Raw genomic sequence first — 15,551 nt, forward strand, 5'->3', positions numbered from 1 at the left:
ATGTTGTAAGTCTTTGTATTTCTGTATGACCTTGGGCAAGCCACTTGAACTCTTGTGTTTTATTTTATCCTGCTATCACTAAGGCAATTTAAGAATTGCTTTGCTGCCAAATGGACTGAATTCTCCATTGCAATGCATTATGCTGGCTTAGCCATAGGTTTTGAGGCAAGGCAAATTGATTTAATTGAGCTTGTGGTTTATGGAAAGCGAACCATATGGCATTACCCACTTACGATCAGTGAGTGTGTGAGCGGAGGGTTCAAGCTTCGTTAACTCATCCTTGCCGGCTGTCATCCCTAGAGCTTCCCACAGCATTTATTGTCCCTGTGCACCTCCCCGCGGTCAGGAATGCCTCCATATCTTGCCTTTTATTTCACACACCCATTTATTCTTGTGCCAGGAGGATTTAGGTTGAGTATTAGGAAATACTCCCCCCTGGAGGTACCATCTAGTGCAGAATTTGTTTCCCAAGGGAGGTGGTGGAAGATACATGGCTTGAAACTTGACTAGACAATGCACTGGAAAATAGCCTGTATAGCGTGATGTGTGTACGTGGATGTAGAGTGGTCAAAGAGGAGGTGTGCCGGGCAATCTCGAGATTCCTCGCGTTCCTAATGTTCAACTGCAAAGATTCTACAAGACAGTTGCGCTGCTGGGACATGGTTCTTGGGTAGGGGTGGTCAAAAGCCACTCAATGGGCTCAGGCTTTGATCCAGCCTGTGTGGCTGTTCCAGGCCCCACCTCCTAGCACGTTGCCTGGGAGCTGGAGCCACACAATCCCTTTCAACTGCTTCTATTTAAAGGGCTCGTGCCTTCCCTGGGGCTGTGAGGCAACAGGGCTCGCGTGTCCCCGGTTCCCAGGCAACGCACTAGCAGCGAGGCCGGGAGCAGCAAGCCCTTTAAATAGCAGGAATTGCTGCTCCTGCCCCCTGCTAATGTGATGCCTGGGAGCCACAGGGGAGGTGAGAGCCCTTTCAACTCCTGCTATTTAAAGGCTCCACCCCTTCCATCTGAGGGCCCGCCCTTTCTGGGGCAGCTCGCAACCACTTCAAAAATTTTTGAAATGGCCCTTACTCAAATTATTGCTCACCTCTGTGCTTGGGCTACAAAATTGGTGGAACTGAGAGGATAGTACAATCTCTCTCAATTAACCATTTTGGACCCAACTCTTTACAGTAGGGCTACGTCTACATTGGCATGATCTTGCACAAGAATTCTTCCAGAAGAGAGCGTCTAGACTGGCATGTGCTTTTGAGCAAGAGACGTGCTTTTGTGCAAGAGCATCCTTGCCAGTGTAGACGCTCTCTTGCGCAAGAAAGCTCTGATGGCCATTTTAACCATAAGGCTTTCTTGTGCAAGAAATTCATGTTGCCTGTCTATGCTGGCCTCTTGCACAAGAACAGTTGCACAAGAGGGCTTCTTCCTGCACGGGAGCATCATAGTTCTTGTGCAAGAAGCACTGATTTCATACATTAGAACGTCAGTGTACTTGTGCAAGAACTTGCTGCCAGCGTAGACAGGCAGCAAGTTTTTGCGCAAAAGCGGCCGCTTTTGACCAAGATCGCGCCAATGTAGACACAGCCTAGATGTATTACATGTCATTATTTAAAGTCCCTTTATAAGCTATCAGAATCTAGAGCAGGACTTTTATGGGCCTGAGATACCTCTGTCCTGTTCATAAGTTAACAATCGGGCAGCCTTTCTCCAGAGCTCAGAAATCTTTCCTAATAAGCCACCATCAACTATTTTGTATGGCACTAGGACAAGTTTATCACTGGTGTAACACCACTGATGTAAGCCTGAAGTCAGAGGCCAGTAAAGACTTTATTCTTTACTGAAGTTCACTTACTGAACTCAACACATATAGGTTTGCTTTATTTTCTTAACATCTCCCATTTGAGTGAAATCCCTCTCTGGTATAATGCTGTTCAAAGCAGGTATGAGTTTGCCCCTGTATGTGTCATTTTTTGTCTCATCATCATGTTCAATGGTTGAGCAAAGCAGCTGTATTCAATTTAAATCTATTAGCCAATTTTCAGATCTAGCTAAATATTAGGCCAAATTATATAATTTGTATTTGTATTTGCATACAGCCTATGAACCCCAATCACAGACTTACTTGCTGTAATTCCATTGACTTTGCTGGCAAGCTAACAACTCCACTGACAATGCTTGGGTAAAAGTGGCTTATAGAAAATAGAGCAAACTCTATTGTACTATTGGTTAAACACATGATCTTCTGCGGAAAGCAATGTCATTAGCATGTGGATTTACTTTTCAGGCATTTGTTTTCAGCTTCACAGCACAATAGTTTTTGCCTTTAAAAATCAAACCCAATTTGGGAAGAATTTAAGAGGGCCACAGGAAACCAAGAAAAGGAAACAGTGGAAAGAACAATTGTATGTAAGGGAACCTCAAATATTTATGCACATATAACATTTGCTTAAATTATATCTTCCAGAAATAAAAATAGATTTAATACATTTTCTTTTTCGGGGGAAGTCAGATTCTTTAGATATCCTTAACATAAATGTCATTCAGGTACCCCCACCTCAGCAAGGTGGCACATACACTGGTCAAGAGTTCTAACTAGATACACACGAGCTCTTTCAGCACATGGTACTGACTTTACAATTAAGTGACTGCAGCCACTCAAAGCAACTCTGGCTCATGAAGGGAAGGAATTCAGCTCTATAATGTATTCTAGAATGAAAATAGCCTGGAGAAAATTTGGTAGGAGCTATGCTGCTCTAACATTCTCTGCCACTACAGGATTGTCTATACTTACCGGGCGATCAATGCTGCAGAGATCAATTTCCCGGGGTTCAATTTATTGGGTCTAGTAAGGACCCACTAAATCAACCACTGATCATGCCCCCATCAACTCCAGTATTTTTCCGGGTCACAAGGAGTAAGGGAAGTCAATGGGGATGCTGTGGAAATTCGACCTAACGTACTTTGACTCCAGCTAAGCTATTCATGTAGCTAGAGTTGTGTGTCTTAGGTTGACTTCCTCCCCTAGCGTAGACCTAGCCTACAGAGCTGGACAAGGCACACTCTCCAATGCATGGCAGTTAATTATTTTAAGGCCTGATTCCACCACCCATACTCGAGAGTAACACTTCATGTATAGCCATACAGTCCCGTGGATTTCAATATAAGAACAAGAGCCTATTCAACATTAATGTGGTCCTGAATGCTTAATGCAAAATTCAAGCCAATTTCTTATTAAATTCTTTGTCTTTCTAATTTGAATTACATTAAGTTTTGGCCTTTGCTTTTAAGCAGATGGATGCTCATCATTTGCTTGTGCAGTCTCTTTTGTACCACTGTTATCTGTTCAGTGCAAAAAGAATTTGCATTACTATCAAAGCAGATCAAAAGACTTCCTTTGCACACCTACAGAAAATAACATCTATTCAAATTTCACCTTGGGAAAATACAGTCCTCTGCAAGATGATCGTGTTCATGGAACTATTTATTTATTTGCCATGGGGAAACATCAGGGTTTATTGATAACATTTTAATATTGGGGTTGAGGGGAAACTGGCAGGTGCCTTTTAAAGTTCCTTAATAGGTCACTATTGAAAAAAAACAACCCTCCCCCCAAATTTACATGAGCTATACAAGGTATCAGGATGACAAACAGTGAGGAAGGTGATCAATTAAGACATTAAGTATTTTGCAACACATGGACGCATCTGCATTTTAGCCTAATAATAAGGCCATCAGCTCATTTTCAGGGTGCTGTTGCCTACTTCAACTCAATCCTGAGATCAAAGGGAAAATGTCTGCTCGCATTTTCCAATCAGAAAAGGGATGCTAATTTCGACTCCTTAATGTGTGGTGGTGAGAGACTCCTTCAATTAACAGAATTCTATAGTGTGGGGGGAGGGAGGAAAGGATACAAAGGGAGACAGGCTCGAAAGGCAGAAGTTCTCATTAAATCAAAAGGTCCAGTATTCATTATCTCTAGCATCTGGGGCTAAGCACTAAACATGGAGATCATCAAAGGGGATTTAATGGGTTAAATTGAGAATATACTCTAATTAAAATATTAGATACGCATAAATAGCTCTTTGATATTCATCTAAAAGTTCCCTTCAAAATAGGTGCTTCAGGTTTGTATTAAAAGGAGATTATCACTTTTAAGCAAAGGCTACAAGTTTATGGCCTTCCTCAGAAATGCTTTCAAGTGTTACCATTTAATGCAAAAACCTAGAATTAGCACAGCAATTATAACTGGCATGGTATGGAAAAAATGAGTAGTCCTGGGGCACCTTAGAGACTAACAAATCTATATATCATGAGCTTTCATGGGCAAAACCCACTTCTTCAGATGAGATGGTATGGAAATGTCTGTGTAATGTGAACCCTGAGGCTTTTTCTAATTGCAGGATTTTTGCGCAAAAAGCTTTTTGCGGAAGAGATCTTTTCCTGCTTTTTCTGATAGGCTCTTTTTGTGCAAGAAACCCTGCGGAGTGTCCACACATGCTGTGACGGCTTTAAGAGGGTGCAAGCGCCCCCTCCCGGCAGGGCAGGGGGGTTCAGCGGACCTGCCGCCTGAAGTTACCGCAATTGTCCCGGGGTTGACCCCTGGATACGGGAATCGGAGTGCGATCACCCGGCCGAAGGTTCGGACCGGGGCTCGGCGAACTCCTGGCCTGGCCCAATTAGGGTTCCTGGGTCTGAATGTACAGGAAAGAGGGATACGGGGCCTCCCGGGGCCTGTCCTGGGGCGAGGTCCTTTCCGGGAGTGGGGAAGGAAATATAGGGCGGCTCGCCGTGTAGTCCTGGTTGCCTGTCTACCACTGAGGCGCGGGAGAGCGTTACTACAGTCTGTGAAGTAGGTCGGGGTTGTGCGAGGAGGGGGGGACATGGAGGACTTGGGCCCACCCTCTCCACCGGGTCCCAGCCCGGGGCCCTGAGTGGGAGAACAATAGCCGTGTTCCCCCACGCGCCAGGCGGGGACTATCCCCGTAACTCACCTGTCCACGGGCACCAGAACGGCCCTGCCCCGGGCTCCTTCCACTCCCCCCTCCCGTCTGCCCCACCAGTATGTCTGCCCGGGGTGCTTACCCCGGCCGAAGCGTCGGCCCCGTCCCGCTGCCGTCCTGGTGACTCTGGCGTTGGCCTTCCTGTCCTCCGATGGGGGCGGGGGGGGTCTCCGCCCGGGTGCTGGGTCGCCGGCGGCTCCTCCTGGTGCCGCCCTGAGCCGTCCAGCCCAGCCGCTTTTCAAGCAGCCCGGGTGAGGACGCCGGGGACATCGGCCCCGCCCCCCGGGCGCCCTTACGCTCTGCAGCGTGGGGGCTGGGATTCGCCGCCCAGCCCCCACCCCGGCGTGGCCCCATCCGGCCGGTGCACCGTTCGGGCTCCCTGCCCGCTTGCCGCGGTCGCTCCTGGCCCCGCCTTCACCAATGCAGGGCAAGGCGCTCCTCCCCGTGGGGGGTTTCAACCTGGCCGAGGCTTCCCCCATCTCCCGGGCTGCCTGCCTGCCCGCTCGGCGCCAGTGAAAGAGCGTTCCCCCCCCGGGGTGAGTGTGGACCTGGCTGGGTCTGTCACACATGCCTTTTTGCGCAAGAGCTGTAGTGCAAAAAGGAGTTATTCCTCATGGGGAGAGGAATAATTCTACCAGCAAAAGCCCTCTGTCCTGACAATTTATTGTATTTTTTTTTTTGCGCAAAAACATGCTCCACTAGGTTTTGCGCAAAAACATCAATTTTTGTGCAAAAACCTTGTAGCGTAGACATAGCCTGAGGATAAACAGTGTAGTAGGGCCAAGCAGTAAGAGGGAGAAAATCCAAAGAGGGGCAATTTTTGTCCTGGATCCACTGAAAGCTGCAAAATAGTTGCCTGTTCCTGTACTTTAAAGTGCAAAACGTTTTGCACATAACCTGATAGAACCCGCTATACAGAGAATTTTCTCATGCAAGTTTCCTCCAGTGATGCCATAATAATTTTGGTAAATAGACCGAAATGATTGTAAGTCTCCCCTTTTTAAGCACATGCTTAAGGGCTTTGCTGAATCAAGGCCTAAGCAATCAAAGCTCCATTTCAAATCTTGAGGAAGAAACCTTTCTATGGCATATGGCACTAATGCATGTCAGTTCTAGGAGGCATTTGTTTCCCAGTGCTTGAGATCGTGCATTGATGGATGAATTTCAATAATTCAGAGCGGGACGCAAAGTCCACTGAAGTCTTTCAACGCCTACCTTTGTTAAGCAAAATGATCTTCCTGCTAACATGTGACATGATCTTCAACTCCAACTATTCAAAAGTCCACAATTAATGCATTATAAGACTAAAAATCTATCTTGGAATTCCATTTCCACATTTACTTTTTACAGAAAATTCAGTGCATCCACAGAGACTTAACCTTTTCAGATTCCCACCTGCATTCCCATTCTGTTGTACACCTTCTTCAACCAGACCTAATTTTCCTTGGACAGATGATTCCAGGGACTTCCACTCGCACACAGTCAGTATTATTTTGATTAGATACAGCTACTGTTAATGACTTGCCTTACTTAACATTTATTTTAAAGTGAACTTACATATTTCTTTTACATTTTCTTTTTCTGTACAGAAAATCTGAAGGTGCAGTAATGAGGCATTTTGGGGCTTGTAGGAGCCAAAGAAATTTTAGATTCTGGTCAAAATATCAAATCTGGGGGAATTTTGGATTTTTTTTGTCTTGCTTCACAAACTTTTCAGGAAAATTCTCCTTTGCCCTGAGTCAATCAAACAATTTCCAGGCCTAATATTCATGGTTAAATACATTTGGGGTGGGGTTATGATGGAACCTGATGGCCATTATAAGTAGGAAATCAACGCCATGATTCTGCATTTGTTATGCCGGCAACATATGATGAAAGCAAAACCAAAGAGCCAATAGGAACATGCAGAAACTGCCAATTTTCAAATTCATTTTTAGTATATGTTCTCCCAAACGCCTTAGCTATTCATTTTCTTATCATGTTTCATTTATGAATTTGTCTTTTACCAAGTTAAAGGAACAGAACAATCATAAGAATCACATCTGTTTCTTAACTTAATCTATTCCAGGCTGTTGCCTATCAAAAGTGTAGTTCTTGACTATCCTGTGTTCAGCTCAGATTCTTCGCTCTGGTCTACACTAAGGATGTTAAATATGGATTAATTTTGCATTGAATATTCGATTAGTCAATAGGGCGATTCCACCTTTGAAGAGTAGCAACAACCCTTTCTGACAGAGGCAGCATGGGGGGGTGGAGGGAGAGGGGGAGTGATTGGTCGACTAGCATGGCTTCACATCCCTAGTCCTTCATATCCCTAGTTTACACTAGGGAGTTATTTTGAAATAATGCCACTTATTTCTAAATAACAAGCAGTGTGTCTACACTACCAAGCCCATTATTTCAAAAAAAGGGGGCTCGTTATTTCGAAATAATAACTCCTGCTTTCCACAAGGAATAGCACTTATTTTGAAATAGCGGTAGTGTGGATGCACCACTGCTGCTATTTCAAAATAACTACTCCCCAGAGTCATTCATTCAAAGTAATTACTCCCCCATGTTTCCTGGGGTCTAAGTCAAGATAGCACGTCCATATTAAGGGCATGTCTACGCTGCAGGGCAAGAGTCGAATTAAGATACGTAACTTCAGCTATGTCAATTAGCTTAAGTCGAAATAGCTTAATTTGGTGTTTGGTGCTGTCTGCACAGCAAGAAATAGAAGGAAGAACATGCGTCCTTTGACTTCCCTTATTCCTAGTGAAATGAGGGTTACAGAGTAAGTCGGAGTAAGAAGTCTTCCATCTCAAAATTAATTCAAAATAATGGCTTGCTGTGTAGATGCATACTATGTTATTTCGAAATAAAGTCAGTTATTCTGAAATAACGCTGCTGTGTAGATGTTCCCTAAGGAAGCCAGCCTCAGACTAATTTTGAGGGTTCCCTGTAGTGTGGACACGCTATTTGAAATAGTTATTTTGGGAGTTATTATTTTGAAATAATTTCCTAGTGTAGATAAGCTCTCAGAGTGCAGATCTTCCAAATACTCCAAGCTAATAACACATTGTCTATATGAACAGCTAATACTTGTTTGCATTTTCTTGCTCCAGATGAGGCTCTAAACTCCTGGGCTAGTTGTGATGCTATGACAATGAATCATTAATCAATAATCAAGCAATGACTACATAATTCACTATTGATGGCCTGTGTTTGGTTCATGTTTTACTTTCTTCATTATTGGGAGTATTTCAGTTTGGCTTTGTTCATGGATAGCCTGCCAAAATCCTCCTTTTCATTTTAAAGAAAGAAAATGTTGTAGATATTAAGACAATACAACAAGGTTGACCTCTCCCTCACCTTTTTAATTTCAAATGTACCAATTTTCCTTTAAGTTAAATCTGGCACAAGTATTTACATTAAAAACCCGTTAAGGACCCAAACTCTAAGACAGTCTGGCTAAATATTAGAAATTACTACATTGTATAAAAAACAATGAATAGTCTAGTAGCACCTTAAAGACTAACAAAAGCTCATGATACCAGCTACATGTTTTGTTAGTCTTTAAGTTGCTGCTAGACCATTTGCTGTTTTTTAAGTTTTTCCAGTTATAGACTCACTTGGCTCTGAAGCTTTTGTACATTATATAAAACATGCAAGAATCATTTCTTGTGTCACTGCTGGACTTGGTGAGGATTCTGTCTTTTTCTTACAGGAATTGATGATGTTTTCCTTTCCCATCATTCTGATCAAATCTTTCCGTCCTTACAGCTCTTCACTAGTTTATTGTTTTTGCAGCATGTAAGGGCTCCAACCAGATTGTCCCCACTGTGCTGGGTGTGGTGACACATGGAGGAGCCTTCCAAGCTTGCCTGCTTTATCCATTGGGAAGCTTTTGGTGGGTGGGGCTTCAAATCCTCAACCTCATGCTCCTGAGGCAGGCACTGGAGGAGCCCCCCTACCCTCACAGGCCCCTTTATCCTTTAAACCTTCCAAGGATGCCAGCTCCATCCCTTGGGAAGCTGGTGGTGGCTTTCCCCAGGGTGAGTGGGGCTCAAATCCTCAACCTCATGCACCCGGGGCAGGTACCTTATACACCCTGCAGCTGGGACTGTGCATCCCAGCTCAAATTGACATGCCTCTAGCTCTGCTTGACTGAGTGCACTCAAACTAGCCAGAGAGCTGGGAACAGGTAGCAGCTTGGGCTAACCCCTGGATATATACTCAGGGGACCTGGGTGGGGGTTGCAGAGCCAGGAGCTGCACTCATGTACAGAGAGGTGAAGTGACATATATAAGGTCATTCAGCAGATTGGGGCAGAATTGGAAACAGAAATCAAGTGACTAGCCCTAATCCAGCACCTTGTCCAGGGGACCATGCTGCATCTGGCTTCTTTTATTGCACCCAGTTCAAGTGCTCTGTCCTCATCTACCAAAGTCTTCACAATTTCACCCTGGTCCACATCCCAACTCTTTCTTGCTACTCGATCTGTGCCCATACAAATCCTCTCAGCTGCTCTCTTTGTCATCTCCCTTTCTCAGTTTTATGCTCCGCTTTGCAAGGCCATGACTGAAAACCCATTTAAGGCAAAGAGAATCTTTCCGTTGACTGCAGGGTGCTTCCGATCTGATTGCTGATGTATCAAGTCCCACTGCTTTCTCGACCTTCAGAGTCCTCCTTAAACCAGTCTTTGTCCTCTGCAGACTTTCCTCTCTCTTCGGTCTCTTTTATGTTACCACTGTATTGTTCTCGTCTCTCCAAAATCAGCTGAGATGCTCCTTTGGAGCAGGGTCTGTCTTATGTATTTGAAAAGTAGAATGTATACATAGGGTGCTCTATATCCAAATACTGCTGATAACATCTCTACCTATTACCAGTCATGGAAACCTGGGACAGAGCTATAATATTTATCATGAATTCATGTCTCTTTGGTCAATGGCTCAGTGAGTGTCATGGAAATGTTCCTGTTTTCATTTCACTGCAAGTTATTTTAAGAGAAAAGTAAACACAAACACACACACACAAAACTGTGATAAAATTTGAAGGAAATCCTTTTAAAAGTTCATTATGTAAAATATAAAAATGATATTTTGGTATGTTTCTGTAGGTTTATTTCACTGCGTAAAAAATGAGCATTTTGGGAAAGATCTAGATTCACAAATTTGTTTAGGTATCAAAGTTCCGAGTATAGACTTCCCTGCAATTCACAGAACTCCTGCGGACCCCAGAAGGTACCTAAATTCACTCGCCACCCTTTCAGGGTAAGACGCTCAGAAAGAAGCAGCAACTTAATCTGGATTTTTTAAGGAAGGAAAAAGCAGAATAAAAAGAACCATAGTTCTAAGGTTATGTTTACTTTAAAAATGATTCTAATACATTTGGACTAAAATAAAGGAGAATAATCTGAAAATATTTCACCTTTTGAAATCAATTTTGTGATGGTAGAGGCTCTCATTTAAATAGCAGAGTCCTGAAATACTGTATCTGGAAAACATGTAATTAATTTAATACACACTTAAATAGTTCAGATACTGCACCCTCTACAACTCCCTAACTATTTCAAACTTGTTATAAAATGTTAAGGGTTTTGAAGGTAGCCACAACTTGCTTCTCTATTTCATGCCTGTTTTGCAGAGTTTTCAATGAGGAAATTTGAGGTAAATTCTGTCCTTTTAAAGTATGTGTTTGAATCCTTTCCTCTTTTGGTTCTTCATCTGATTGCTTAGCTGAGAGAGTTTTTGGTTTAGGAATCTTTTTGGCATATTCCAGAGCCTAAAAATATAAAGATTGAAATAATTTTGAAATTAACAATAAAATTGTATCAACACTTTTAAAAACAGCAGGAGAACATAAGAATGTTCACACTAAATCAGATTAATGGCCTAATTCCATCTTTTGTAATGACTAGTATCAGATGCTTTAGAGGAAGGTACAAGAAACTCTGACAATATCAAATAATCTGCCCCCAGATAAGTTGTTTCTGATCCTTATTAGTTAGAAATTCTCTTATGTCTTGGAGCATACAGGTTTACATCCCTTCCAACACTTTATAAAAAAATGTATTTACTATTATAATTTTGTATATTCTCACATTCCTTATAAATATAAAATGTTTTTTATTCCTGTCAAGGTCTTGGCCTCAATGATAACTTGTGGCAATGTGTGGCAAGCCTCAGAAAGCAGAGATTTGTTTTATAATAGTCCTTCCTCCAAAATGACATGACAACAGACCTAAAATGATAAATAAGATGCTGAGATATTCTTCAAGACTTCAAAGTCAAAGCTTAGAGCAGTGGTTCTCAAGCTTTTCAGAGCTGGGCCTACCTGGCTCAATGCAAATCTTTTGGAGGACCACCAATTGCTACTGGAAACTCACCAATAATTATGTCAGAGCCATTTTGTTAGTGCCACAGCTAGGGAGAACAGTTTAACTTAACCAGTAAGAAAGGAAATATGAATTTAAATTATTAAGCACTTTTACTTTCTCATGTTAGTTTATCAAATTTCATTTTCAATAAAGTAAAATATTAATTTATGTACGACACAAAAGGTTTCAATGTTTTCTTTAAAACCATTTAAAGGGGGAAGGGGGGAAGGGAACCTTTTTTGGGTCAGGGGCCACTGACCCACAGAAAAATCAATTGAGGACTATACAAGTGAGAAGCAAAAAATACCACAAAACCCTCCAAAAACCTCCAATGTCATTGATGTGGCCGCCAAGTGAGACACCTCACTCCTCTGGTGCGCCAGCCCTACCAGGGAAGGGAGAGGGAAGATGAGGTGCAGGGCTTCCCATAAACCAGATTGACTCTTCTGGGCTTCCATGGTTAGCGGATTTTGTGGACCCCCCCCAACTCTGGGGTGGGGACAAAATTGAGGGGTTCACTGAGGGAGACAGGGATGTCAGTGAGCGGGATAGAGATGGGGGTGCAAAATCTGGGCGGGATGCGCAGGAGAGGGTGAGATCTGGTTGGGAGGTAGGGTACAGCAGCAGACTGGGAGTAGGAGCCTAGGGGGATGTGTGTAGGAGCAAGGAAGGATGCAGTGTGTAGCCAGGAGGGAGGGTGCCGGAGCAGGCTAGGGATGGAGGTGTTTGGACAGGGTGAAGAGTACAGAAGCAAGGGTGAGTGCAGGAGCAAGTTGGGGGTAGAGTGTCTGGCCAGAGGGGAGGGTGCAGGAGGAGGCTGGGGGTAGGGTGTCTGGCCAGGGGTGCGGGGGGACAGGAGCAGGCTGTGGGTGTGGGATCTCAGCAGAGGCGTCTGCATGCTGCTGTTTCCCTAGTTGGTGGCAGCACGCGGAACTACGTCCAGCTCTGCTTCTTTCCCATAAGCCTGATCACACAGCAAGGCTTGGGGCTCCCGCCCAGCTGGAAGCCCCCCCTCTGTGGGGAGGAGTGGGAGGCTGACCTTGAGCCGTGGACCTCATTCCACGAGGAGTAACGGTAGTTCGGACTAGGAAGCCTAGCCCGAACTACCTAGTTCGTGCCGCGTGTAGCCGCGCGGCACGGGGTTCGAACGAGCAGGGATTTAAAAATGGCGGCGCCCAGTTTATGCAAATGAAGCCCGGGAAATTCAAATCCCGGGCTTCATTTGCAAGTGCGGTATGTCTACATTACCCCGCTAGTTCGAACTAGGAGGGTAGTGTAGACATACCCTGGGAGCCAGGCTGAGGCAGCAGGCATTGTGGGGGAGGAGTTGCTGTGGTTAGGGACACTGGGGTAGTGTGCCCTCTCTGTGCTCTATGGCCTCAGGTGGGGAGGGCTAGCTCCCCCGAGCCAGCTGTTCACCCATTGCCCATGAAGATGGTACAAAAATAACGGATAAGTAACTGACCTTGAGGAACTTTCTGTTAGGGATGTAAGAGTTTAACTGGTTAAACTGAGCCTGCTCTTGGGGCTCCAGCTGCCCCTCACTGCGGGCTCTGCATGTGTGTACTGCAGATACTGGCCCTGCTCCCAGGGAACCGGCTGCACCCCATGCTGCAAGCTCTGCTAGCCCCCTTCCCTGGGCAGCCTGCTCCCCGGGCTGCAGGGCCGGTAGCCAGGAGTCAGTGCATGCTAGGAGCCTGTGCATGCCTGCAGAGCCCGCAGGGCGGAGCAGCTGATGCCCTGGGAGCAGAGCTGGCACCTGGGAGCAGGGCTGGAAGTGCCTGTGGCACGGGGCATCAGCCAGCTCCTTCGGAGCAGGCCAGCAACTGGGACAACCAAGAACCTGCCGGCTGCACTGCAGAGCCTACAATGTGGGGCAGCTGGCTCCATGGGAACTGCAGGGGCTCCCCTCCACTATCTTTCCCTGCTTAGCCCCACCCAGCCATACAGCCCCAGTTAACCATGTAACTGACAGGGTTTGGAATGGTTACACGGTGACTGGTTTTACAGTTCTGTATTTTTACATCCCTACTTTCTGCATTGGGCGTGTCTGGGATTGAGATGCTTTCTGGTCTGACCTTATGTCTTGATAATGACGACTTGAGCTGAGGTTTTGCTGGAGGTTTCTGTGCAGTAGCAACATTCTTCATGTTCTGCTCTTTAACATGCTTTGCATATTCCTTTTGCTTATTTAACTTTTCTGTCTGGCAAGTGAAAAAAGTTTATGGTTATTTCAAGTTTTCATGGACCAGTTAATTAACCCTTTTACTGCTGGACTTTCCCATTTGTGCCTCCACAGCTGTTGCTCAGCAGACCTTCTTAAAGATCTTGTTTTTCAAGGAAAGATTACTGTAATTCTTTATTTTCAAGAGCTCTTCCTCTGTTATATCTAGGATACAGCTCATTGAAAATGCGGCAGTCTGAAACTTTCTTGGCACATAGCTGTTTCAGTACATTATTTTCATTCTAAAATGGCGGTACCAGCTACCTGTCCAGTTTTACATTGATTTTTAAAATCCTTCTCCAGCATTTAATGCCTTGAATGACCATGGTCCATTTATTGAACTGATTTTGTTACTCTCAGACTCCGCAAGGGATTTCAGTTTGTCCCAGTTAGGAGCTGATGTCAACGTTCGCATTTTTTCCCCACTGCAATTCAACAACACATTATTGGCATGACAGTCTATACAAGTGTTGCCAAAAGAGACAGACCCCTCTGCTATATGGAGGAAGGCCGTTTGTAGCAATGCATCTATTGGTCATCTCAAATTTATATCAATCTATCTCATTTACTGCAAGGTTGAAGTAATCATTGTAGCTTTTAAACTGTTCCAAAGGGCTGATCATTTTATCATTTTAACTGCACAATGCTCTGTGATATTTCTGTGAAGGATGCAACATAAACAGTTGTTGTCTTATCAGTGGGGTACAAGAGGGGTTATGTTTTGCAGCATTTGAGATGTACATCTGCTTAATGTAACTTGTAAAGTCACTGGCAGCAAAGAGGTCAAATGAGATTTTTCATTCAGACCCTTTTCCCTGACAATCATCTCTTTGGCACAGTGAAATCTGATGTTTGCTTAACAGTGAGTAATGTGCATTCAGCTACTTTCCCGTTGCACTTACTCTACTGTAGTTACATTCATTTTCTCTTCCAAGGTTCAATAAGACTGTCTTCTGCTCTGAGAATGACAGCACAGCTCAATCATGTTAAAGTCATTCATCTACACTTCAACTACACAGGGAGAACCAAGCACTTAGGACTTACCTGCAGCACAATACTCGCCTCTAAACATTCCTTTAATGGCTACCTGCTTCTGGGAGCTACAAAACCAGAGGGATGAATCTATCAAAAATTCAATTCTCTCTCCTCCAGATATATACCTTTTCTGTTGTGTGTGTGTTTCCTGGACAGATATCCATGATATCAAAGAAATCTGAGCTGTTAATGTTGGTAGTGAACAGGTACTGGGACACTGGGGAATATCCAGAGGACTGGGAGAATGCTTGTGTTGTGTCAATATTTTTTTTAAAAAAAGGTAAATTAGATGATCTTGGACATGGTGGGCTATCAGTCTGAAGCAGCCATCCCATTTTGTTGTCAAGGCTCTAATGGGATTCTACATAAGAACATAAGAACAGCCGTACTGGGTCAGACCAAGGGTCCTTCTAGCCCAGTATCCTGTCTGCCCACAGTGGCCAGCACCAGGTGCCCCAGAGAGGGTGGACCGAAGACAATGATCAAGCGATTTGTCTCCTGCCATCCCTCTCTAGCCTCTGACAAACAGAGGCCAAGGACACCATTTTATCCCCTGGCTAATAGCCTTTTATGGACCTCTATCATATCCCCCTCAGTCTCCTTTTTTCTAAACTGAAAAGTCCCAGTCTCTTTAACCTCTCCTCATATGGGACCCGTTCCAAACCCCTAATCATTTTAGTTGCCCTTTTCTGAAACCTTTCCAAGGCCAAAATATCTTTTTTGAGGTGAGGAGACCACATCTGTACACATTATTCAAGATGTAGGCGTACCATAGTTTTATACAGGGGCAGTAAGATATTCTGGGTCTTATTTTCTATCCCTTTCCTAATAATTCCTAGCATCCTATTTGCCTTTTTGACCGCCGCTGCACACTGTGTGGAAATTTTCAGAGAACTGTGGAACGAGGTGTACCGGTAGTTCGGAATAGGAATCCTAG

The 15,551-nt window shown here is 44.3% G+C and overlaps 1 protein-coding gene across 2 annotated transcripts in view; it reads right to left on the minus strand.

The window, feature by feature from the left end:
- Nucleotides 1–10,076: 10,076 nt before the first annotated feature.
- LOC142818188 (jhy protein homolog) overlaps nucleotides 10,077–15,551 on the minus strand; it is a 60,005-nt gene continuing 54,530 nt past the window's right edge. For both annotated transcript variants that reach the window (XM_075909368.1, XM_075909369.1), the window contains exons 8-9: nucleotides 13,434–13,559; nucleotides 10,077–10,760 (exon numbers count right to left, since the gene is read on the minus strand). In XM_075909368.1, the coding sequence (XP_075765483.1) occupies nucleotides 10,557–10,760; nucleotides 13,434–13,559 (330 nt within the window). In that variant the 3' untranslated portion in view covers nucleotides 10,077–10,556. The remainder of the gene's footprint in view (nucleotides 10,761–13,433; nucleotides 13,560–15,551) is intronic.

Source organism: Pelodiscus sinensis, chromosome 26 (genome assembly GCF_049634645.1).
Source record: "Pelodiscus sinensis isolate JC-2024 chromosome 26, ASM4963464v1, whole genome shotgun sequence".
In the NCBI taxonomy this organism is placed as follows: domain Eukaryota; kingdom Metazoa; phylum Chordata; order Testudines; family Trionychidae; genus Pelodiscus; species Pelodiscus sinensis.